General features: G+C 28.9%; 2 protein-coding genes across 10 annotated transcripts in view; one reads left to right on the top strand and one right to left on the bottom strand.

Annotated features, from left to right (window-relative positions):
* Nucleotides 1-11,008, top strand: LOC114928372 (alpha-tocopherol transfer protein). Of its 6 annotated transcripts, none has more exons than XM_029299508.2 (8): nucleotides 1-278; nucleotides 2,410-2,664; nucleotides 2,760-3,021; nucleotides 4,455-4,546; nucleotides 5,087-5,332; nucleotides 5,422-5,616; nucleotides 5,757-5,928; nucleotides 6,073-11,008. In XM_029299508.2, the coding sequence occupies exons 2-8, from the start codon at nucleotides 2,569-2,571 to the stop codon at nucleotides 6,114-6,116; spliced, it is 1,107 nt and encodes a 368-aa protein (XP_029155341.1). In that variant the 5' UTR covers nucleotides 1-278; nucleotides 2,410-2,568; the 3' UTR covers nucleotides 6,117-11,008. The 6 variants fall into 6 exon arrangements, with proteins under 6 accessions (XP_029155341.1, XP_029155346.1, XP_029155345.1 ...); XM_029299510.2 differs by having other exon boundaries at nucleotides 43-84; nucleotides 2,561-2,664; XM_029299513.2 differs by lacking the exon at nucleotides 2,410-2,664 and having other exon boundaries at nucleotides 1-282.
* Nucleotides 5,092-27,481, bottom strand: part of LOC114928374 (alpha-tocopherol transfer protein-like) — a 26,380-nt gene continuing 3,990 nt past the window's right edge. For 2 of the 4 annotated variants that reach the window (XM_029299518.2, XM_029299523.2), the window contains exons 2-5: nucleotides 8,543-8,716; nucleotides 7,848-8,398; nucleotides 7,631-7,781; nucleotides 5,092-7,422 (exon numbers count right to left, since the gene is read on the bottom strand). In XM_029299518.2, coding sequence (XP_029155351.1) covers nucleotides 7,391-7,422; nucleotides 7,631-7,781; nucleotides 7,848-8,398; nucleotides 8,543-8,716 — 908 coding nt within the window. In that variant the 3' untranslated portion in view covers nucleotides 5,092-7,390. Of the gene's footprint in view, nucleotides 7,423-7,630; nucleotides 7,782-7,847; nucleotides 8,399-8,542; nucleotides 8,717-16,292; nucleotides 16,887-18,444; nucleotides 18,647-27,481 lie in introns of those variants that run through there. The other 2 variants (XM_029299519.2, XM_029299521.2) reach the window with 2 other exon arrangements.

The raw sequence follows: 27,481 nt of genomic DNA on the forward strand, positions 1-27,481 counted from the left end.
AACTGGATTGTCTGGACACAGTTCTCATCAGCAATTCGAACACTACAGTACTAATCCGGTTAATCCTTCCGAAGAAAAAGAAAAGTGATCTATTCTTTTGCTTTTTACATTTTATTTAGATATTTTGAGAAAAGGATTAGTGAATGAATCCTTGATTTCACAATCAACTGCAACTAAATTTTAATGTGATGTCAGACACATGATTTAGTGATACGTAAAAAAACCAGTTTGTGGTGAAGGTCCGAAACTGCGAGATCTCTGCAAGAGCATTATAATTCGTGGGTATAATTTTGATAAATTTTTATATATTACATGATGACTGATTTTTCTAAAATTTCCATAAAATATATTTCTGATTGCACATGTTGCGTAGAAAACTATTGCAGTTGCAACTGTTGAGTAAAAAACATGCGTCGCAAACATATACAATTAAAAATTTTTCTTCTTTAATTGCAGTTTTTAGATTCTCTTTTTCATTTTTTCAAATTTAAATATATAAATAAGAAAATGCTTTTCTTTTACTTTTATATGTGTGTACATTGCATCTTATTAAGTGTACAAGATAAATCCGTACAAAAGACTGTGGAGAATTTTTAATACATGCATAATAATTACATTATTTAATATAATTGAATTTTTAATATATACATTAATATAATAATTAGTATGTAATTTAATATTACACAGAAAAAAGATATTCAAGAATGTTTTACATTTTGTACGAAACATTGACGACATTTCTTACGTAAACATCTTCATTATATGTATTTTTTGTATGTACTTCAGTAAAACAATGGATCGTGTAAAACATTAGATAAGTTACATTAAAGCAGGTATGCATAGACGCACACCGCAAATACATATTTATTTTGCATAATGATATAGAATGTTTCATAAGATTTACCTTCAAGAAAATATATTTTTAATAAATCTATTTTATTATCTCTGTAAAAATTTAATGATTCATTTTTAAGAGTAAGAAATTTCCAATTTTCAATCTTAGATAACATTTAATTAAATCTTAAATTAAATTTCTACTGCATTTGTCTAATATTAAAGACAATTCATTAACAGTTTTTACAATCAATTTTTAATAATCTTTGTAATTTGAGATTTTAACATAAAATTTGTTTTGGAATTAATTCTCTTTAGCTCTTTATAGTTCTTTTTCAGTTTCTTTCTTCTTATAGAGCATTTTGCGTCACATTTTCAATTTTAATGATTACATTTAAACATTATTATATGCATTTAAACATCATTATAGGTGTGTAATAACTGCAAAACACATGATAAACAATTTATTTATAATTTATAGTAAGTAAGAAATATACGGACTTTTTTGTTTTTCTATGCAATACATTTACTTATAATGATAAAAATTGAAATAATCATTTCATAAGAAATCTTGTTAGAGGTCAATAATGTATCGATTCATATACAAAAAAATCGATTAAAAGAGATGTGCGAGGCATATTTAAGTGCTAAGTAAGTAACTTGATACATAGTGACAAGTATTTTACAATATAATGCGAATTAAGAACCCAGATAGCCACAGTAATTATTATGACATTATTTTGATGCCAAAAGGCATTATTTTGATGGCAAATAATGCATTTTGACATCAAAATGATGTCATAATAATTACTGTGGCTATCTGAGAAATATTTTAAAATGTTTTACAAATTTACTTTTATCAGATTTAATACTAAATAGAGATTTGCCTGAAAAATTATTTATCGGTAATATTTTCTAAAATAAGGTGAAATAGATAAGATGAGCAATTGATATTTTTGTCTCAAAATTAAATTGTTAATGTAAATAAATGAATGAATATTAATATTAATACTCATTGCACTGTACAACGGCTGTCGTCAGAAGTGAATGTTTTATCTTATATGTTCGGAAGTGCGTCAGGCAGAAAGATGAAACCTAATTGAAATGCTGATAACCAATTATTTGCGATTCATTTGTGGCACTTTGATATGTGTATAATAGAAAAATATGAATTAAGAAACAATTAAACAAAATGTAATATAAAAAATAAATTAATACAAATTGTCATATACAAAAATGTAATATACATACATTGAATAATCAATGTATGCAAAATAATATGTGCAACTGTTATTGTGTGTATATACGTACACATATATACAAGAACTTTATTGTTTCTCAAAAAGTAGTATCAAACTTTGAATGATAAATTGAAAAAGTATAAAAATGTACTCAATCGTCAAATGTGTTTTCCAGTAATAAAAATAATCCACATGAATTTTTATGTTACTTTGAAGTCACGAATAAAAATTGCTGTTACTGAATTAATAGAAGGCAATCGTTTTGCACACAAAAGATTTGTGAATTTCTGTATAATCTTCTCTGACCATTATCTTTGTTACGAGATTCTCACAGCAGTTTCAGGACAAAGCCGACAAATGCGCATATAATATATTTAACTGTGTATTGGACTTTGCAATCACATTGAACGCAAATTCTTCCTACACGTACATTGCACATGTAGACACGCATCCGTTTCTATAATCAAGTGACGAAATTCTACTAGGTACATACATGTACATTCTCGACCGACAAAATCAAATATACGAGACCGATTTCTCGTTCCTCATCACGAATTTATTGGAGTCATTCGCCTATTTCTATGTAAAAGTACGATTGACAACACGTATGTCGCGTCGAATGCATCAATGAAGTCTTTTGTGTTATTGCCGCACGATAATTCGGACTACGATTGTATCCAACAGATATTCGTTGTGATGGATACGACAGCATCATCCGCGATTATCGAGGATCAAAATAAGTTGAAACATCCATCCAAGGAAGAGCGAAGTGAGCTTTATCAAAACTGGCTAGAAAATGGACCCAAAATTTCGTTTAGTGGACACGAACTTAACCTTGAGTTAGATAGTATCGACGAATTCTTCATTCAAAAAGCCAAGGACGAGTTGCGAGAGACGCCGGAAATCGTTGCCGAGAGTTGTAGGGAATTGCTGCAACTGATTGCAGGTAAAGTAAAGTCAATTGCATGAAAAAAAAACATCTCTCTGCTTTATCGATGCCTCGAACGAGGAACGAGAAGGGGAAATATGATTATAGTTTGTGTTGGGATTCACTAAAGTAGTTCCTGCTGTAGAGGACAAATTGAAGAGAGTTGTTCATCTATTCAATGTCCTTGGCATTGCTTATTTTTCTCTACATCTTTCTCTCAATCGTTGTTGTCATCGTCCTCCAATCGGTTTCAGCACGTTAAAAGGAAAAGAGTTTTTTTTGTAAAAGTTGTTGCATTCAAGATTTTTTTCCTTTCTACTGATATATTTCTATCGCAAAATCTTTTCTTATTAAATTATTTAATTAACATACTTTATTATATAACATTATCACAATAAAAAACATTACATAACAAATAATGCTACTAGCGCTTCACGGTTGCACAGATTTTAAAGAGAAAATGGATAAAAGAAATAATTCACGAAAAGAAATGATGACAAATGGAACAAGAAAACTTTCCCTTTTATATAATCTGTAATAAAGCACACACAGAGTTCCTGTATTTCATATATTTATATTTATAATATATAATTCAAATATATAAATCGGTTTCATATTTCATAGAAAGTCGTTCAAATCGTGGAACAACGATCGATTAATTTTTTTATCTGAAAAAACGTTTTAAATAATTAAAGAGTGAGTCAGATTAAAGAGTGTTTCTAGAACGAAGATCAACTTTTGCATGCTATAAGCACGTTAACTACTAATGTAATGCAACGCTCAATCTAACAATGGTAAAAGTGCCCAATGTAACATATGAATTTAATTAGATTCGCGTGAATCGAGTGAAAATGAAAGCTGCTCGCTCTTGCATCGCGATAATTTCCAACATTTCTTTGCCTTTCATCGTAAAAAGGAGAGCGCGCAATTGTGTCGAAATATACAATTGATTACTATAAACGAAAATATGTTAAGTACAAAGACGGAAATTTATGTTTAATGGTTTTTTAATAGCGATATTAATCACCTTATTAGATATCTTATGTAACTATTATTCATAATATAATTGACTAATAATTTATGATTATGATAGCATAACGAAATAAATTTCATGGAAGCAAGAGTTCGTATTTTGCGCTATTATCAGAGATTTCGTATGATGAAATTGTGTATTATTATTGTATATAAATTATTTTTGTTTTTAAATTATTAATAATTTTATATTTAGGTAACTGATATCGATGATTTTCTTGCATTGTTCTCACACATAACATTTTTCTCATAAATCATATAAAATATCTATATGCTCTTTGCATATCTATATGATTTTTAAATTCTTTTTTGTTAATATATTAAAACCGTACACCCAAATCCATATAGTTTGCTTAATATTTAATTGCGATAGCAACAATACATTGAAATTGTATCAACTTATGTTTATATTTTGTTAGGGGAACCTTATCTAAATATACCGACTGAAGAAGAATTTCTTCAAATATTCTTGCGACCATGCAAATATTATCCGAAAAGTGCTTTTTCCCTTGTAAGTTAGAACATTTCTTGTATGTAATTATTACTAACATCATTAATTAATTTCACTTTAAAATAATATCATAAATATTTTTCATCAATATCACATTACATGTGCAATATTATTATATATATTATTTAAAATTTTGTTACAAATTCTGGCTAATTTGATATTAATTTTTTCTTTAAAAAATGTCGAACTAGCTATAGTTTTGGCGAAATTAATGATTGAATAGAAATAAGGAGCTTTTAAAAAATTAAATTTTAAAAAAGAAAATCGATGAGAAAATAATTTTTAATTAATCTCGTTAATAACTGTTGATTATTAACAGTTTCGTTTAAAAACAAATTTAAAATTTTATATTTTATATTAGAAATGAAGAAAATATGCTAAGTAATATCTAATGCTTCCTAATCGACATTTTTGCTGAGGAAGCATCATCTCTAAGTGAGCCAAAGAAACTGTATTAGATATATATATAATCGCAGTGTTTCAATCTACTACTTCTTTATTTAATATTAAATTACTCAATTTTTTTGTATTATTTGATAGATGAAACGATACTTTCGGTTTCGCCAGAACTATCCGCATATATATGTCGATTTATTACCTAGCAAAGAAAAAACGGCATTGTGCGCCAATTTAGTTTATCCATTGCCATTTCGCGCTAAAGATGGATCTAGAATAGTAGTAATCGAGGGCGGCAAACGATGGAATCCAAAGGAAGTGTCACCTAATGCGTTCTTTAAAGGCTTGATAATTATGTTGTACATTGCAATGGGAGAACCCAAGACTCAGGTTTGTCATAGTTTCGAAAAATTCTTTTTTCTTATTTTATTTATTTGTTATTTTTCCATTTAACTGCTGAATTTTATTCTGTTTCCTAGATCGCAGGTGGACAAGTCATCTTAGATGTGGAGGGTTTATCTCTCTCACATGTTACATATCTAAGTCCAAGTTTCGCCAAAATGATGGTCGATTTTATACAAAAATGTTTGCCCCTTCGCCTTAAACATATTCATATTGTAAAACAGTCCTTTTTCTTCAACATGGCATTTGCAATTTTCAAACCATTTCTAGAGGTACACAGTTTTAACCGACTATAATTTGTCATTATACACGTTTCGTATGGGATAATAAATTTCCAATAATCTAAAAAAAATGTTTATCTATAAAATATTTATGAGAAAAAGGAAATGAAAATATGTGCTATTATTTGCAGGAGAAGATTCGCAAACGAATTCATTTTCACGGTACAAATTGGGAGAATTTAAGTACTTTTATAGATAAGAAAGCACTACTTAAAAGACACGGGGGTGAATTAGAAATGCCCGATGGACCATTCGGTGTGAAACTTTGGCAAAGTATAACTATATGTGATCCCATTTTTGAAAGTAATTATTTTACATAATTAACGATTTATTTATTATTTAAATTTCGATAATAGAAACAAAATGCATCGAATTGAATCACGATTATAATTTAAATCAATTTTATTTATATATTATGTTATTTAAAAAGTCAGTGTTTTGTTTCAGTTGATCAACGTTGCGGATACAAAACCGATAATAACGTAAAATAACCGCTATTTGAATCAGTTTGTTGCATTATCATCACCAATCATCATCATCAGAATTATAATGGATTAGCAATTATACGCTTGAAGCTGCAATAACAAATTACTAACATGAAATTACACGAAAATGACGCTAAGCGCTATCAAAGAAGATTCATTAAAATCAGATTTTATTTTCAAAGATTATAATAAATTATATATTGATATATGTATATTAATGGCATCAATAAAAAGTATTACGACTTACAAAATTATAATGTTTTTAGAATTATTATTTGTATAATTACAAATTTTATCTTTCCAAAGATTTTATTTACATATATATGTGAATGAAATATTATCTAATAATATTAAATAAATATAAAATTTACGTGAATAAGGATTATATTTCTATCATAATATATCATATAAATTTTTATAAGAATGCAGTTTTAATACTTTTTATTAATACCGCCAGCATATTGCTCTATATTTTAAATTAATTAATAATATATGTATTTAAAATATTTACATGTGCATAACTATTACATAGATCATCTTACACAGAATATATATACATAGATTAAGTCAAAATAACAATTTTTTAAAAATTTATTTCTATGTTGAAAAATTATTATGTACCAAATTCATAATTTAAGTATATTAATTAATTTGTATATGGCTTTAAATAAATAGCAAAGTTGTATCTCTTGTGCTAAATCACAAAAACATCACATTTCTCAACATCTTGTATGCAAAAAGTATTTAAAAATGTGGAACTTCTAAGTTAAAAGATTATTCTATCCCTATAAATTAAATAATTATTTTAAAATCATTGGTGTTTACTGTATACAAAATATATGGAATGTATAATAATCTAATCACACACATCAGATAATTATATTATGTATCTCAGATGAGATCACAGATATCTATTAACAGATTGTGAGTCTTGTAGTATCAAAATTGTAAAGAAAGTACAAGAAATATATAATGCGATGCATTACGTCATTTCTCGCAACTTTTGGCTTAATCTTATAAATTGGTAATCTGTTTTACAATACTGTCTAGTCAAAGGAAGAAGTAGAAAAAGACTTACGTATATATAACAACATGTTACAAATAAAATTACAAAGTGAGCAAGGCTTAACTCGTCGGTTTCGACGAGTAAAGAAAAATGATCTATAATGATCGTCGTAATTCCTAATATGACATCTCACATCACGAAATATTGCTTCTTTAATTATTTTCCAATAATTTGAATCTAAATACTTATTTTTAATTGTGATAAATTTAACGAGTTATTTCTTTTTATAACCATACTCGTTGATGGCTGCAACAAAAGAAAGATTATTATAGTCAAATTCTATCGAGTTATAATATTAAACAATTAAATTCCTTTATATTAACATCAAATAGAATTTGATATTTTCCCTCAATTCTGTTATATTATACTTGCAACAGATAGTATATAATATAACAGAATTATATGATACAATATCACAGCAGAATTATGTGGTGCAATTTTTTTTTACACTTACCTTCGTATTCCTTTTCGCACTGGATCAGCATTTTGTACCACGTGGGTCCATCTATCAAAGGTACGTCCAGGGTACCGCCATAATTCGCCGGCAGACACTTCGGCGATATGTATCCATGCAATGATTTTCGGTCGCTGCCGTGGAAAATGATCTGGAAGAAGGAAAAGAAGAAAAAGATTTAAATTTCAGCTGTTTATGACACACACAAGAGACTTACCCTACTCTTAAATTTCTCTTTCAGGAATGGCTTGAACAGAGCAAACACCATGTTGAATACGTATGGTTGGTTCACGATGTGCAGATTTTTGATCCTCAGTGGCATCGCCTCCTGAAGCAGATCGACTAGTCTCTTGGCGAACGGCGGGGTGAATTGCCAGGCTTGCTGAAGGGTGAGACCGTCCATGTCGAAGATGACAACCGCACCGGCGATCTGCGTGCTCGGTTCCAGCATGGCAGCCTCCAGATACAGCACGCATCCCTTGAAGATCTCGTCCAGACTGCACTTATTGTGCTTCCACTTCTTGCCGATTTCAACTACTAGCATGCGTCGACCATATTGGTCGCGAATGGGCAGCACCGTCAAGATATTCTGATCAAATATATTCTTTTCTCTGCTCGGCTTGAGATTATCAAAGACTGAATGCCGTGCCTTGAAGTTGTAATATTGCTTGATAAGCTGGAGCGACGACTCGGGATAATACTTGCATGGCCTCAAAAACCTGATCAGCCAGGCATCGTTGTGGAACGGGCTTTTGAGATCGATCTCGGCTGTTAAATCATTACAAATACTTTAAACAATGGTAAGAACGTGCAACAAGATTTCAAAAAATTCCGAAACATATATCAGACATTTTTTCTTATGTTAAACATATATGCTATATATAATTATATATATATTATTTAATATGCCACCTTTTAATAATTCTCTTAAGCGTGCTACTGACTCTTTTTGAAGTTCGGGATTTTCTCTGAGCTCCTTTTTGGCTACTTCCTGCAATTCTGAAGGAGGAGGATTTAATTCGATCTCAAATATTCGGTTGCCGATTTTCATGCATGGGATTTCCTTTAAATCCGATAAAAAACAATCTGAAAAAAGGTAATCTATTTTCAGCCAATATTTCTTCGATTTTTTACACAATCATTTTTTAACAGTAATATGATAAATGTTTGTAAATTTAGTTAACTAATGATGTGCTAATTTCAATGCTACTAATAATGCAAGAGAAATTTTTTACATTATTTCTATTGATTTATTAATCGGTTAAATCTATGAAAATTAAATTGTGAAAATTATAATTGTAAATTATAAAATTAATAAAATTTATGGTCCTAACGGCACATGTCCGAAAGATATTCAAAGGACATTCAGAGAACATCCACAGAAGATAAAATATTCTGTGCTGTTAAGAAGATATAATTTGTTCACGTTTTTGCGAAAAGGAGATAAAAAAATGAAATTTATTTTTCGTAACAATTATATAAAAAATTTACATATGCATATATTTTGCACATTTTTAAACAGTTGGTCCTCTTGAATGACTTCTTTTCGTTTTGAGACTTTTATGATAATATTCTGTTTTTGTAAATCTATTATAAATTTCTACAAAAAATAAATTGCTTTTCTTTCTTATGCATAGAAACGATTTATTTGAACAGAAATGCAAATAGAAGTGATATATTTAACGAAAGTAGTTTTCAAGTTACGTAAAAGATAAGAAACTTGTTCTAATCTTGTTTAGATCACATGTTTTATTTATTTTCTCTCTCTCTCTCTCTCTCTCTCTTTCTCTTTTTTATATAGTATTACGCATTTTAATTAATTAATAAGATTGAATTGATATAATATTAAAATGTCATAATGCAGAATATACTTAACCGTTTAACGTTTTCATACTTTATCTTCTTAAAGATTAAGGCTGCATTCGTCTTGGACGCTTTCAGAACTATAAACATCTTCTCTCTTTGTTTGAAATTCGATGCGCAACGAACACAAAAGATGCTTATAGTGCTGAAAGCGTCAAAGCGGACGCAGCCTACGTAACAAACGTAAATAATTATAAATGTTTAAAATACATATTCTCACCGATCTCATACCTGTTTTCTGAAGCCATCATTCTTTATAATATATAAATAAAATACAAGAAGATTTAAAGAACATTCTATAACACAATAACGCACATGAATAATTTACGATAATATCTTTAATACATATGCGAACGCGATCAACCTATGTAAAACGTGAAGTAATACTGTTACCCTGCGCACGCTGGTCAAGGAGATGAGTTTGCTTTTGCGTATGATCATTAATTATGTAACACATATCGCGGATATAACGAGTAATGCAGTCGGCTGTGATTTCGGACAGGATGCAGAACAGAAATTATCGCCGACGTGTCACGTTAAAATAATCATTAAAAACGTGACTCAGCTTCCTGATTTGTAAACATTCCAAGATAATTATAAAATATAATTACAGAATTATTATTGAATTCCCATCGAATCCCCATACAGCACAGATTATTGCAATTATATTGCAGCAACGTTGCAATGTTGCAAGTTGCAATGCAACATTATAAAGACATTGCAGAGATATAGGTGCACAAAATTCCAGCACACTTGTAGCAACATGACATTAATATTTCGGAAATATTGCATGTAATCCAAATTCTATAATTTATATATTGTAATATATATAAATTAATTACAACGCATTTTCATTAATGATTTATTTACATTTATATACCTGTATATGCAACATTAGTTTATGGTTGCAATAACAATGCATTATTGCAAATTCATAACATTGCAATGTTGTTGTAATATTTTGTTGCAATCTTCCAAAAAGCGGACATTTTAACATTGCTGCAATTCAACAGCAATGATGTAGCAACATTTTGCAGTGAATTTGCAATATTGCAATATTGCGGTGAAAGATTGTTGTAATGTTTTTGCAATCTATCGGTGCTGTATGGGTCGCGTTATGATAGAATTACCATTAAATTTTCATTGAATATCGCGATGTAATTATTTTTGTATTCTTGATTTCTTATTATTATCATCATTATCATCATTTATCAAGAGAATTATTTATTAACAAATTGAACATACATTTTTTATATTTTAACATTTTTTACCTTTGTTCTTCTTGGAATTTATTTCATAATTATCTCTGAGTCTGAGTATCATAAATTCCATTAAAATGAGACTGCTAAGATAAAAGAAAAGCTCAATCAATCGATCAAAATCTTAGAAGTTACGTATACAAAATATTTGTTATATTTATACATTTTATTTATTTATATCGCTTTTTTGGATACAATTATATTCGATATTTATCAAACTGAATAAAAATCGACAATAAAACTTTTTTTAAGCAAATTTATTTTATCAGTGTATCGCACAGTATAATTAAAAAATATCCTCGACCTACATTTTTGATTAGACGAGTTTCAATTACCACTTTAACAAATTGATAAGAAGATACGACAATTATGTCAAGGAAGTTATGTAATTATTTGCCGATATAACACATGATAATTTTTAGATACTATCGTGAAATAATAATATCATCATTATTACTGCGATATGCGTGATGCGAAATCGAAATCAGTATAATTTGAAATAAGTAATGAGTCTTGTGAGCAACCTTGATTGTACAATTAAAAGACAAGTAACGTTACTTCTAATAGATCGCGAGACAGTTAATGCAACTTCTCGATCTCTCTTTTTTTTTTTGTTCTTTAAAGTGCAGTCGAAAGCCGTTATGTAAGAAGCGTATATAATGTTAATTACTTGCTATTTTCGACGTTAAACTCATTTTACTTTCACGAAATTCAAGCCGAGTGTCTCGACAAACTTGTAAATTGTTATCAATATATATATATATATATATATATATATATATATATATATATATACACAAGCGTACACACACACACACACACAAATGTATACTGTATGCCTAATGAACTGATATCATTAGTGCCATTGTTGGGCAGTTTCCATCAGCTGCGCCTTATCGCGCTCCAAATGAGCCTGTTTTAAACGAGCAACGACGAGTTTTATTCTAGATGCGTCTGCAAATCGACAAATATGTATGCGCAATCTAGGACAGAGTGCAAGCGATGCAAATTGCAGTTGACTCGTGACTGAATTTGCAAGTTTTTCCGCATTGTACGTGTCCCTGGGACTTCAAGCGTCAATTATAATAGGAGAAAAAATTATTCCACATATCCTTTTTCCTTCATTTTCCACAACGTGTAGATTGCGTGGATTAGTCTAGAATCTTGATCGAGTGCGATTGCGTCGCAATTTCTACGTGGGTCTGCATATTACAATACATCCTTACGTCGCGAATCGATGGAAAGAAAAATACCGACGCGAATCTCATCGTAAAACGTAATGATGCATCGCGCATAACAATTATACGTGCCAAAAATAATAATTACACCCGTTGACAGAAAAAATGTGTTTCGTTCCTCCGCATGCGATATATTGAATTACGTAAACGGAGTTAATCGATGAAAAAATCGTCTGGAAATAATTTGCGCGTTATTTACAACATACAGGTTTTTTTCTATAATTTACCTTATATATGCAGACATGAAAAATACGATTTTTTTTTAGTTCCTTCCCAATTATTTTAATTGCACATTTTTTTCAAAGATTGTTCATGCGCGTTCAATTATTTTCATTACGTTCTATGCCGAGGAATATTGGTATGACAACAAAAGAAAAAAGATATTAAATATCATTTGTGTCTAAAAATATAAAATATAATACTTGGCTGACCTGTTTGTGCAGACGAGGTATGTCACGACATAAACTGTATTTCAAGTTTAGAATTCTCTTTCGCGAAGTCGTTTATAAAGCGCTTCTACTTTAATAATGTATCGATTCCGCGCCCGAGATATTTATTGATAGAAAAACTGAAACAATTTCTTCTTAATAAATAAAGTTGAGATTAATTTTTAATATTGTTTTGCATTATATATTATAGGAAAAGAAAGAATTTTTAATATAAAGGATTTATTCATGGACATGAAAAAATAATAAAAGTTTTATCTCTTACAGTTAATTTTGGGATCTACTTTGAGAACCGCAATTATATGTAAGATTAACAACAATATTCATTAAAATATATTAAAGTTTTCAAAGTAAAAAAGGATTCGATAAATACATTTCGAGTGATCTCGTTACTTTTAGACGATGCAGATGAAGAGGCCTATAGATGCTCCCTTTCACTGTTTTCCACGCTTTGGCAGTCACGAATGTACCTACTTAACTTTATTTCACTTTCGAATCGATATCGAGACATCGGCTTTGTAAACAGCTGGCAGTCGACCAGAACAACCTCGTGAATTGCAATTTAAATCAGTGAATATATTCCGCGAAAAAATTAGCATTTTTCGTGCTATATAATATTTCAATGTCGCTATGTAACTTCCAATAAAGGACAGAACGAGAATGATTTCGACAATATTATTAAAAAATTGCATCCTACGTGTAAAATGGAATTTTTTAAAAATTATATTATACTGTGTATATATATATAATAAACACGTAATAGCTCTTATATCTGGTAAAATAATTTAATAGTATTATACTTTTTTAACTTTATAACAATTTTGTTTAGACCAGCCGTCGCGTATTTTATGTGTAATTATATACATATTATATAATTAAATAGTATAATTAACGTAATATGTAAAAATTGTTTTTCAAGACTTCGTAATTACATTCTTCAGTTTCTGTGAATAAGGCGTCATGTGATAATAAAATCAAATATTACTCGACAACACATCTTCGCTAAAGAAAACGATATTTAATTTCAAAGTGAGTGAGTGAGAGAGAGAAAGAGAAAAAGAATGTCCTTGTACATATCCAATATCTCCACGAGATGAGGAAGACGAGGTAGACCGGGTATAGGAAGTTGCGTTTTGAAAGATTTATCGTTTAACATTTACGACTTCGCAAACAAGAATCGTCTGACCAGTTGATTCTCTTACGTTTAATGTTTAATATATCGTGAAATTGTACAGTATAGAAACGAGTGTTTTCCGCAAAATAAAGGTGTGCCATAAATGGAACGTCAAATATTCCTTCGCGCACGTTGTAAAACCTCTCTATTCTGTTGAAGAACGTAATGTTGATTATTTTTTTCCGGATCAAGACGTACGCGAGATTCTTAGAACTATCATTCCTTGAAAGTTGCTCTCCTACTAATAAATATAAAAGTGAGAATTCAGTCAATCGAAGTCGACAAAAGTCAAATCGTGTCGGATGATACAATGACGTAAAGTTTTCGCAGTGGAAATTCTAAATGGACCAAGTTCATCGTAATAAAGTTCAAAGAAAAACGTAGATACTTTATCATTCCTTGAAAGTTGCTCTCGTACTAATAAATATAAAAGTGAGAATTCAGTCAATCAAAGTCGACAAAAGACAAATCGTGTCGGATGATACAATGACGTAAAGTTTTCGCAATGGAAATTCTAAATGGACCAAGTTCATCGTAATAAAGTTCGAAGAAAAACGTAGATACTTTAAGACTTTGCAAAATGCGGATTTTTTAGTCTTTTATTTTGAATTCTTTATATATATACGTCACTTTGTAATTCGAGATGAAATAATAATTTATTGTCGTCATTAATCTTAATCAGACCACGTAATGTTCTACATACGTGAGAAATTAAGACATTTACTTTATCCGTGTCATAAGCGTTTACGTAAAATATAAATGAAACTGTCACGTCTTACTATAACATAAAATACAAACGATAGAAGAATCGATGATATAAAATGTAATATTTAATTATTTTTTGTTTTTTATTTCTCTTTAATAACAATTTTTCGCTTCTCAGAAATCGTTGATAAGGCATAATTTTTCATAGAAAAATGGATCAATTCCAAATCGTGATCAAAAGCTTTTGAGATTGAAAAAGAAATAATAATGCGATATGAGATCTAATGACGCGGAGAGACTCGCAGATCTCATATCAAAATCAATTAACATGAAATATAAAAATTTGTTCACTGAGACTTCTAATTTCCAAGGCAGACTTCCATTGAAACGGTATGGCAAAGAGTGGCTTTTTATGTGTTCTATCTGTGTCACGGCCACGGAGAAATTGCTTCATGGAATCAAGACTTGTTTTGAGTCTACTCAACTAACTTGCTTGCAGCATAAGATTATATATCGAGTGTAATAAATAATAAATATAATCTCTACGAAGAAAGAGAAATTTGAAAAGATTTCTACAAAAATTTCCTTTCGAAATATTTCGTAAACATTAGACGAGCATACAATATTTTCATAATTGTTAACTTTAACATTTAGTTTCTGAAATATTTAAGCTTGTATACAATTTTTTCTTTTATCATCGTCAAATTAAAATTAAATACTAGTTTATTATTAGCTTATTATAAGCTTATTAAACATTTTTATATACATTAATACAATATACATTAATATAATATACATTAATATAAGAAGCTATTTCTGATTAAATTACATTAAAAAACAATATTATATGCATACCAAATGATATGTGAATAAAAAAGGTATAATGCGCCTTTATATATATATATATATACATCGACTATAGCCTGGTAATATTTTGTATACAGATGCACAAATAATTTTTTTGAATTGCTTAATTGTTTTTGCTAAAGAAAACAATATATAAATATATAATTTTTTTAAGGTCAACAGTTATGTAAGATGCACAGTCCTAAATAACTTGTTGTGTAATCGATCAAGTATAACGTTATGACGCGAGTAAAATTTTAAGATCGCGAAAGTGCACCGCTAGCAAATTTTTGTTATGTAACATCTATGGGATAATAAACATGCTAAGTTTAACACGTAGCACATGACGAAATAACGAATTTCCAAACTACAGAAAGTAAAACGCATTAAAACTCGGGAAAACTCGGGAGAGTATAATTTCAAAAATTTGTTCATTTTTCGAAGTCTGTTTAATTCTTTGGCAATTTCTTTTACACACAGATTAATATCGTTACAAATGCAAGAAACACAATTGACAAATAAATTTAAAATTCTTGAACGATGACAAAAGCACTGAAGCTGTACTTACATTTTAATAGATGCAGTTCTGAACACATGATTCCCGCAACAGCGAAAAAAACTGACTTACACGTCAAAAATTGAAAGAAGAAAAATACTTTGCAAACAATTCACGTTAAAACGTGCGTCTACAAAAGACACGAAAATGTGAATGGCATTCAGCCGTTTACCAGTTTTATACGTGCACTGACACTCGCGTTTAAAAGTTAGAAAGTTGACGTGATATCATAAGTGCTTTTAATGTTCAGATTCAAGGTTCTTTTAAATTTCATTTTATAAATCAAATGTATCGATTTTAATAATCGAGATATATCGATTCGAGACATATACATACGATTCGCTCTATTTGGAGATACATTAGCTGCAGCGCTTCATTAAATTCATTAGCTCATAAAACGTGTATCTAATATAAAAAAAGATTCAAGCGCCTTTTGACAATTGTGACAATTCTTTCTTTAAAAAACATTTATAAAACACGGTTGGTATTTTCGGGCGAGGAAAAGTTTCGATGGTTATTATGTGTGTGATCACAGATGCACTTTCGCTTAAGAAAATTATGTACTTCGTACTCACTTTCTGACATGATGCGCCTGGGCGTATCGATACGATTTCTATCAGCTGCTAACGCGTAAAACTACCAGAGGATGATGCAGAAAAATCAAACGGCCTGTTCGGCACCGAAAAACAACCGAAAATAAGACCGGTTTCGCGCTCGACCGCTCTTATACGTCGTGATGTTCAGGGTCAAGAAAGTAATAGTGAGGCAGTCGTCGTGTCGATTGCCGATTTTTCAACATACAGGCGCGTTACAACTTACATCGTCGCATGCGATTAATATACGTGATATATATATGTGTGTGACGTAATTTTATTGTTTCATATATTATGTGATGATAAACAGTACGGTGTCATAGAATTCTACACGGTTTGAATGTGGCGACAAATGTGGCCGATTAATCGACACATTGCTGAAACGATGAGTGTCGGATATGAATTCGTACGTATCATACATAAATATTCAATTTGTAATCACGTCAGCGCGATGTCGAGAAATAACATAAAGATGAGGTATGCAAAATGCTCGTTTCGTATGCTGTTTTTTTCACAGATAACGAAAATGTCGAAAATAAAATATACTTCAATGACATTTTCTTGAAGATTCACACTTTTTTTCGATGTAATATTTTTAGAAAATTCTTACAATCAATATTGCACTGTTAATGTTCAGACTGTATGTATACTCTATATACAGGGTGTCCGGTAACTAACGGACCAATGATTATGGACGGATTCTCTGGCCAATTTGGAGACGATTTTTTCTTAGCAAAAATGTTGAGAAGTCAATAATTTTCGAGTTATAAGCGATTGAAAAAAATGGGTTTTTTGAAAACTAAACGTTTTGGAGTTAAAAGTCTAACATAATTACATTCTTCAGTTGATTTCAGGTAGAGTTTACTATAATAAAATTTTTATCTGAGGCTTAGTTATAAAGATACATAATGACAAATATTGGAAAGTTATAAAAAATGATGACCTTTTTCGACATTTTTGATGAGGAAAAATTGTTCCCAAATTGACCAAAGAATCCATTTGTAATCGTTGGTCCGTTAGTTACCGGACACCCTGTATACACTTATCGATCGTCATTTATAATAAATACTAGAAGAAAAGTAATATATTATGCGAATATAAAGTTGACCAAATTTTTATTTATTGCAAATATTAATTATTTAAAAAAGAATGGATGGACTTTGATCAGATAATAACGTAGAATTGTTATAAAAACGCTCTATGCGAAACATTTTCATAACAGTAATGATTCTGTGTTGTTGTGCTGATAAATATATAGGCATGTGTGTATGTTATACAGGGTGCCAAAAAATTTTTTTGTTTAATTTTTGCCTGCATTTCAATTAAAAAGATATTTTCTAATTTTATCTATTTTTTAACATAAATAATCATCTTTTAGTTTGAACAAAGAGCAAAAAAATGTTTTTTAAAAATATAAATATAATAAAATTTTTTTACAAATTAAAAGTTTTATTTAATAATTATAATTATTAAATAAAACTTTTAATTTATATTTTTAAAAAACATTTTTTTGCTCTTTTCCCAAACTGAAAGAGATGAAAAATAATCGTTCAAATAATAATTATATTACTTATGTTAAAAAATAGATAAAAATTGAAAATATGCAAAAACTGCCCTTTTTAATTTTTTAATGATTTTTTATTAATTTTTCCACTGCGTCTTTAGTTCACTTTGCAGTTATCAACACGATCTATAATAACTATTGAGACCGAATTTTGAATTGCTTTAATTGATTTTGATAAAGATGAGTTGAATTTATTGAGAAAAAACCGCGTGTTATTCAAATGAGGAAATGTCAAGGCGAATGTGGAACCATTAAATAAAATCAATTAGAGTTGGCACGTTAGGGTAATTATTATCTCCTGACTAGCTAACTTTTTAGTTAGAATGCGGGCAAAAATTAAACAAAAAATTGTTTTCACACACCCTAGTGTATATATATATATATATATATATATATATATATATATATATATATATTCTTGGCATTTTATAATCATAAAATTTAAATGTTGATATAAAACTGGTGATAAATGCACGCAAATATAAGAGACAAATACAAATTTAAAAATTTTTAAAAATTCTCTATTTTTTTATGCAAATTATGATTGTGACATGACAATAAATTTCGTACCTGTTGTAACTGCTATTTTTTCTATTATCATCTTGATGTTGTTTGAGTCCATTCAATCGGTTCCGTCGAATTCGATTAGTATTGTCCAACTGATGAACGATGCGATCAAATTAATTGACTGTCTGGCAGTTGCTGGCGAGTAGATGGCGTCTACTTTGTAAAGTGAATTCGATGCAAATGCCGACTACCGACACATCCCTTCCTATATAAACGGATATGAAATTCGCGTCATTCTGATCTTTAACCTTCCGCCACTTCTTATACAATATTTTCCTACTCGCGAATCACAATGCTCTGAATCTAGATGACTCAAATATGACATAATCAATGATCCAGACAGAGGAAATATTACATTAAAGATTATTAAAACAATATATTATTTTATTTTTTCGTTACACTAATCTCTCTCATAAAAAATTCTATTTTTTGTCTTCTCGTGTTCGTATATATTTTGTATTGTATAATTATTATTTATCAGTTATTTTGAATTGCTTGAATTGGCTAAAGCAGTCGCGTTTTATAAATTATTTTTTAAAATCAGAAAATTATTATAATTAAATAATTTCCTTTGAATTTATATTTTTCTTAAGAGACATTTTAAATTGATTTAAAAAATCTACCGTTGAAAAATAATTTGCATAAAGAAGAACGCAAACGTAAAACTTTTTAAATATATATATATATACAAATATATAAGTACATGTATATTACAAGAGAGTTATAAAATTAGCAATAATTAATTGCAAAAGAAAGCCGAGTGAGGCAACTCAGATGCGCTTGTGCATTTCTTGGTCCTATTAATTTTTTAGTGCGTAAACAAAATTTTTATATTATCTGACAATAAATCAGATGTGATATATTTATCTATTGAACTATGTCCAATAAGATAATCGTATTTTTCGTACAATAATAAATCAACAGATTCATTATCGAATATTATAATACTTTGATTATATATATTTACAAACAAGATAAATTTTAATTTATAAATTCTATACTACTTTAATCAAATGTATCAATTTAATGAGTACTACATGAGTTTTTTCTCTCAAACTTGTAAACATTATTTTTTCAATCTTATATTTTACTCATATTATATTACATATTACAAGTTTATTTTTATGGTAATTTTTGATGTAATACACTCTAATATAATTGATGCCAATAAAAACTTCTTACGCAACTCTGTCCACAGGATGCAGTAAAAAACGATTATAATTAACAACTATGTACTATTTAAAGGTTATATTTATTCATTTATGTAATATTTATTTATGGGAAAAATTGCTTATAATTTTTACCAAGACTTTTCCAACGTTATTAGATTATATTGATTACATAATATAAGGTGAGTCATCTAACTTGACAAGCTTATAATAAATCATATAACACTTGCTATGTAAACATTGTTCAAACAAAAGTTATTTCAAGGATCACATAGTGTATCAAGGATAACATATTATACAATAGTCATTTTTTTGTTATGTAGATGCTAGTTGCAAATTACGTATTTTATTAAAAATAATATTAATTGATTCCTGTTAACTATTTTGTATATAAAAGTATAGGTAAGATCATTGAACAATAAATATTTTACGAGATAGATATTTTATAGTTTATGGAAAATAATATTATGTCAAATTAAAGTATATCTCGTAAACTATTTAGTTATTGGACATCCTACTTGTATAGCTTTTTAAGCCGAATATTCTGAAGAATCAATCTACATAAAAAAATAGAATGGTTTCATTAAAAAATTTCAAGATAACCTTTATATTTCTCGATAAAAGAAGCTAACAAAATGATTACTGTATATATTTGCCATTCTTGATATCACGCAACTTTTATTTGAGAACAATTTTTTTACATAGCAAATATTGTACATTGAGAAAAAAATAATGTTAATATGACTAAACGCGTTTAGTCAATAAAATTTTTTAAATTGAAATATTTAAATGTTTAAATCAAATACACTGCAGTATTGTTAACTAAGGCGCTTAATTTGGAACATAATATTTTTTCATATTGACAAATATTTGTTTGATAGCCCGCGACCGCCGCATTTAGTTAAATTTAAAAAAATTTTTTTTGATTGAATATTATTTTGTTCTCAGTGTACTATTTATATTTAAAGTTGTCGAGTTAGATGACTCATCCTATACATATATGCGCAATAGGATTTTTATTTATTTATACATTTCATCTATTTATACATACAACTAATGAATTTCATTTCATAACATTTTTAATCCTATTTTAAAAGTTATACATTTAATGAAATGCATTTTCTTCATTTTATCTGTTTTAAAATAATATATGCGGAAGAAATAATTGGTGTTTGTGACATATACACAAATAATTAAAACAATTTTTATGAAGGATAACAGCACGTGTTACTGAAGGACGTCCGGTTAATATTACAAGAACGCACTATTGAACGCCTGATGAATCGTGAAAGGAGATCGACAAGTTGACTACAACTGAACTAAATTCCGATTTTTTTCTATCAATTCTATACGAACACCGGAATTAAAGAAATTATTACATCGTTAAAAAAAACACGATTTTAAAATATAGAAAGAAATTTGCTTCACAAAGTATAATATAAATATGATAATGTAATTAATATAATTATATGTAAATCAAGTCTTTTTCTTGGCGCTAAGCTGAAATGAATAAATATCTAAAATCTATTAATATAATTATATTTTTTAAAATTAATTAATAAAAGGCTCGTATAATTTAACAAAATTAAACAAATCATATATAGTAGGCCAACTGAACGAGCAAATAAATAAGGTGTAAAAATTTTTATTAATAGTTAAATAATTAAATTAACATTCCGTTACAGAATCGATATAAATTGTAAACGTTTCGACTGCACTACAGTCTTTATCAATACATAAAAGTTAAATATTAAAATACAAAGTTAAATGTTAAAAATACAAAGTTAGTTAAATATTAAAATATAAAATTGAAACGATTCTTCGCTGTTGACCAATAGATATGCAAGGCGATTGGTCTGAGAATAACTTGGCATCTCAGACCAATCGCCTTGCATATCTATTGGTCAACAGCGAAGAATCGTTTCAATTTTATATTTTAATATTTAACTAACTTTGTATTTTTAACATTTAACTTTGTATTTTAATATTTAACTTTTATGTATTGATAAAGACTGTAGTGCAGTCGAAACGTTTACAATTTATATCGATTCTGTAACGGAATGTTAATTTAATTATTTAACTATTAATAAAAATTTTTACACCTTATTTATTTGCTCGTTCAGTTGGCCTACTATATATGATTTGTTTAATTTTATTATATTTTTTATTAATTGTAGTGTTAGCTGCTTAATATCGCATTTGCCTAGATTTTTTTATAATTGCTTAAATGACGTAACCTTTGCATTTATTTGGCACGCGTACATACATGCAAAAAAATATAATTGCGACTACGTTCTTTTTCACATGCATGCAAGTTAGTATTTAATACAATAAGACATGCGCGAGAGTGTAATTATCTGGAGAAAAAATTTTGTATTTAGATTTTGATTAAATCCATTGTGAGATCGAATGTATAAGAAACGAGATTGTTAAAATTCATCAGATATCACACAATTTCTTTGTCAATTTTTTTCAAAAATTTAGAAGGAGAAACAGACTTATTCTGATTATGCCTTGTACTTGCTTCATGATGTCAGATTGACCGACTTCTTTTTCGCTTAACTTTGCATAAATTTTCGCAACACGCGTATTACGTCAGCGGAATACGAGAAAATAATTAACAATAAAGCAAAACACAAAGATTAGGTACGTGCTGTTTAATGGATGTTTATCTTATCTCTAATTATCTCTAAGTTACTTCCGTCCTTCGAACTACGTTGGCAAGAAATATTGTACTTTGTTCTTCCTATCTATGCGGGTATGATAATATTTAAGCTGCCAAAAAAAATTAAAAAATAATTTTAAAAAGATATAAAAAAAAAACTAAATAAAGAAAAATGATATAATCGTAAATGCTGGATTAGATTGAAATAGATCGATACTTAAACTTTCATGTATTCAAAGCATAAGCTTCTGATTTCTAATGTGTGTAATTAAAACAGTTGTATATGTGCTTGGAAATTGAAAGAAATTGATTTATGCACATATCACGCTTGTGATAACGCTTTATGTATACAGGGTGTTTCTAAAACTACGTCAAAGATTTTAAAGGTGTATTCTAGGAGCTAAAATAAGAAACAATGTTCTTATAAACATGGGTCTAAGAATGTTTTCTCTTCGAGTTATAGCTCCTTTAAAGATACGAAGAAATTGTGAAAACGGGTGAAAAATGTATTGTAACTTTCGGAAACTTTCAGATCGAGAAAGACTTTTTCAACGATCTGTGAAAAAAATCTCCGAGAGCTACTCTACTAATAAACTTTTCGATTTTTCCCCAACTTTAAAAAACTATAACTCAGAGGAATAGCATTTTTGGATCTATGTTTATAGGAACTATTTCTCTTATTTTGACCCCTAGAATACGCTCTTAAAATCTCTGACATAATTTTAGAAACACCCTATACATTATGTAAGTTATTTATTCAAAATTGCAGGAAAACATGATGCAGAGTAATTAAGTGTCTATAATAATTAATCAAGAAATTGTTTATTTTTGCAGAGAGTATTTACGTTATAAAATTGTTTGTCATCAATCAGAAAGAATACTAATTACAAATATTTTTTATTAATATAGATATGTTAAGAATCATACTAATTTGAAATATTTAAAGTTTTTGGATAATCCAAATTTATTTACTTGAAATTTTTTAGATAAAATAAATTAATTAAGAAATACATTATTATTAAAATGTATTTTTAGTTAATATTATATACAAGCTTCTTGTTAAATTCAATATACACACATTTAATATTATGCATATATATATAATTTTCTTAATTATTTATTATTATTCAAATGCAGCTGAAAAAGAGTATTTTCTAATCATAAGACATGCTTAAACAAAATGCAACTATGTATAAAAAATATTTTGAAGAAAGTGTATTGATGACATTGTTATGTTGAATCTATATCACTTAAAAATGAATATATAAGAACACTTATCTATCTAGATTTTTAATAAGAATTTACTTCGAACGAACATCTTTCTATTTTTCATATTTATGCTCTGCGCGTCAAAGTTCAGTTGCAGATTGCAACATTATATTCATTATCAAAAAACTCATTATCATTATATTCATTGTAAAAAAAAGGAAGGAATGACGTATGCAATAAAAAACGTAATCATGTCCGCCATTGCGCAAATAGATCAATAAAAATGAACAATTAAATCAGCTAATTACCATGAAAATAGAACGTATTAATAACATTACAGATATTCGTTCCACATCCGTTGCAGAAAGTATTTCGCAAAGTATTTCATCAAAATTTATCGAGATCATTATTGAGAGTTATCGAGTAAAATGCTTAAAAATTGTAAAACGTCGATATATGTATAGCATATATATTGTACAATCGTCCAAAATTCTACTTCCGCGTGATCTAATTTTCAATCAAATTCGATGTTAGAATAAAATAGAAAGCGTTTAACTGTAATTACGCGCGTCATATGTGCTATAATTTATTATTAATGTTTATTAGATAATATACATATTCATAATGGATTCTCGCATTATGAGTTATCAAGAGACATTTATATTTAGAGATTTGTGATGCAGGAAATGAAGTTTCATTAGATCCGCTTGTGCGTGGCTGTTAACTCCGCTTCTGCCATCAGTTTATGCAATTATATATCGTCGATATACCGTGCGTTTAATTAATATTTATAATGCAATTGACGCGTGAGGGCATATGGTACGCAGAGTTGATATACTTAAATAAATTTGCATATTTTTCTCCACACATTTCAACCGGTAGCATTAAAAACGCAAGCCTTATTCTTTAATAAAAAAAATAAAAATAAAAAAATATATACAAATTTTACAAATTATATATACAATACATATATAATTTGAAACTTTAATTATTAATAAGAAAAAGAAAGCGTGGACTTTCGCATATTAATCGATCATTGATCCGACTTGTAGGTATATATATATATATATATATATATATATATTTATTATATATATATAATCAATATAAACAGCCAATGGTTGAATTATCGAGCGCAAGTCTCTACTCTCACGTTATCGTTCATACAGCGAAGAAAGGCAAAGCTCTGTTTGTCCATACAAGCACGCCTACATGTGTCTGTGTGTGTATACGTACAATATTCGCAATCTTGCACGATTCTTCGACCAGTGTATGCTTTGTACAAACACACCGGGTCTCCGAGAGCTCGTGCGTGCGCTTCCGACTTCAGATAAATTTAGTTCTAATCGCCCGAGCGACGATTTCCCTTTCTACAGACGTAGCTGTCCTGATGGTCTTTGTATCGTTCAGTGAGAGTTCAATGCGTGAGAATTACATAAGCGTCTTAAACGGTCATGCAGATATATATGTGTGTGTACATATACGCGTGTTTGTCATTTTATGCGCGACATCTAGTCAGCATTAGACATCAGAGGTCACGTCAAAGCTTTAAAAGAACATCTTATATAAATTTCATATTTTATTCAATATAATTTCATCAAAAAAAATCAGATATTTTTTTGAATTTTATTAAGTATTAAGACAACTATATACACTGTAAAAAAATATGTAATATATTACACAAAAATATGTCAAATTACATCATTAATAAGTGTAAAATTACACAAAAAATAATAGAAATGTTTATCTTTTCATTATTTATCATGTAATTTTACATTTATTATTTATGTAATTTTACATATTTTTAATGTAATTTTACATATTTTTTTTACAGTGTATATGTGTGTAATAAAAAGTTTAAATAAAAAAAATAAAGCGATATGAATAATGGTCACTGCTTATACATTTCTGACAAGGACAAAAATTTGCATCGATCTTTTTCTCCTTCTCTCTTGGTCTCTTTATTTTAATTTATATTTCTTTATTTAAAGATATATCCGTCTCTCTGATAGTGCTCTATCTTTGTGAATCTTTTCAATGTTGTGTTCTCCGCGAGTTACGAAACTCCCTCATTAAGCTAACCCGCAGGTAGTAAGCATACACGTCCGCGTGACAGGTATAATTTCGCGAGTCCTCCGCATCTCTTAATTCCGTGCGTCTCTCCTTCATAATCCTCTCGTATAATACAGCAATTCTTGTAATAAGAGATTTCATTCTCGAAGCGCCGTTGTTGCGAGACTTTCTAGCTCGGAACAATGGAAAATAAGCATGTATAACCGGGAATAAAACAAGATCATATCTTGTTAGATGGTATTACTGGAATTTTATTGTGAAATTCAAAAGAGGTAAAAACAACCAATTTTCCCTTGCGATCGAAAATACAGCCGATTCATAATTACAACTCGATCATTATGAATGCATTTTGTGATTCTCGCCAACGAAATAATATCTATTTGGAATATGATATACATATATAATTAGCTTTTAAATATTTTTTCGTCTACATAATTATAGAAAAAAATTACGTCACTAAATACGAGTTTGTTCAATTAAACGTATGTAAAGCCGTTGACTTTGATACAGTTTTTGTTTATCTTTGATAATTGATTTCTCTTCATGCTTGATCAAGATTATCTCTCACGATACAGTTAATCCATTTGTTTTGTAATTTTATAGGTATTCTATGTAAATTTATCTAGTATAAAAAAATTTATAAAAATTTATAACTTTTTTGTTCTCTAATTTATGATGTATTATAAGCATTCACGGAAACAATAATAATTTGCGAGAAAAGTCTTCTTCTCGGTATTCTATTATAAAAAAAAGTATAACTCTTTTGTTATTACATACTCTGTCATTGTTCTCTAGAAATTTATATAACAAAATTGCACAATAAATAATAATTTTCGAGTAAAATGTACGATGTGTGTTTACTGATTAATTATTAATTCCGAATAACATTATTGTGTGATAAAAAATATAATGCTTAAGGTGGGAAAAAGAAGCATGTTTTAACTATAGCAGAGAAAATGTTTGCATTTTTTGCATACTTTTACAATCGCTTTGTTATTAAAAACGTGTTGTCACTTTGCGACGTAGTTTATTAATGAACATCCTGAGTGATCTGGTATATGGTGCGTAACAAAATGATTCGTGATTTTTACGAAGTGCCAAATAAAAATTGTCTATGTAACGTGTGGCGAATGCGTGAACGTGACGATGCATTTTATTATCAAGCAATGCCGTAAGTCAAAATGTGTGGCCCCAACAGATTCAATCACGTATTTTTTCTCCCTATTAAAATAATGGCAGGCAGCGAGCGTCGTAATCTTCCCTTTCGCATTTTCACCCACTCGATGAAAAGTACGACTGCACAAAGCAATCCAGCGTAATGCCGTCGCCGAATGACATTTAATTATTTTTTTATCCGACTCAGTTCAGCGGACTAACAATACGACAAGTCCGATAGTAATCTTTTTTCTTCTTTGAATGAAAAAAATGCTTGGAGAGAATTTAACGTTTATTTATTTCGCTTTTTTCACTACAATAATATTGTGTCAAGTATTCCCATCAAATCAACGGAATGGAATTATCAGAAATCCGCAGCTCAACATGAAACAAATACCATCATTATAAGTACATGCTACCCGTACTATTTAATCACGTTGTATTCCGCTAATTATTAATTTCTTAAAATAATTTCCGTAAAATCAAATAACTCGAACACGTATCGATAAGCCGGATATGCATTAATTAATTTGAATTACGAAAATCGCGCTGCATCGTGAATTTATATCTCATTTACTGATTGCATTACACCCTTGTATGCACACACGTACATTAATTAAAACGAAAATTAATGAGATAGCCTCGGTTCACAATGAAATCGCCTAGCCGCGAAACTTATCGCTCCATATCTGTTGCACATTAATTATATGGATCAAAACTGCAGACGGGTTATCGATTATTTTTACTTTTCTTTAACCTCGCAGTAGCC

This window comes from Nylanderia fulva, unplaced genomic scaffold, assembly GCF_048542155.1.
Source record: "Nylanderia fulva isolate GAGA-0341 unplaced genomic scaffold, ASM4854215v1 Scaffold1, whole genome shotgun sequence".
NCBI classification, from domain to species: Eukaryota; Metazoa; Arthropoda; class Insecta; order Hymenoptera; family Formicidae; genus Nylanderia; species Nylanderia fulva.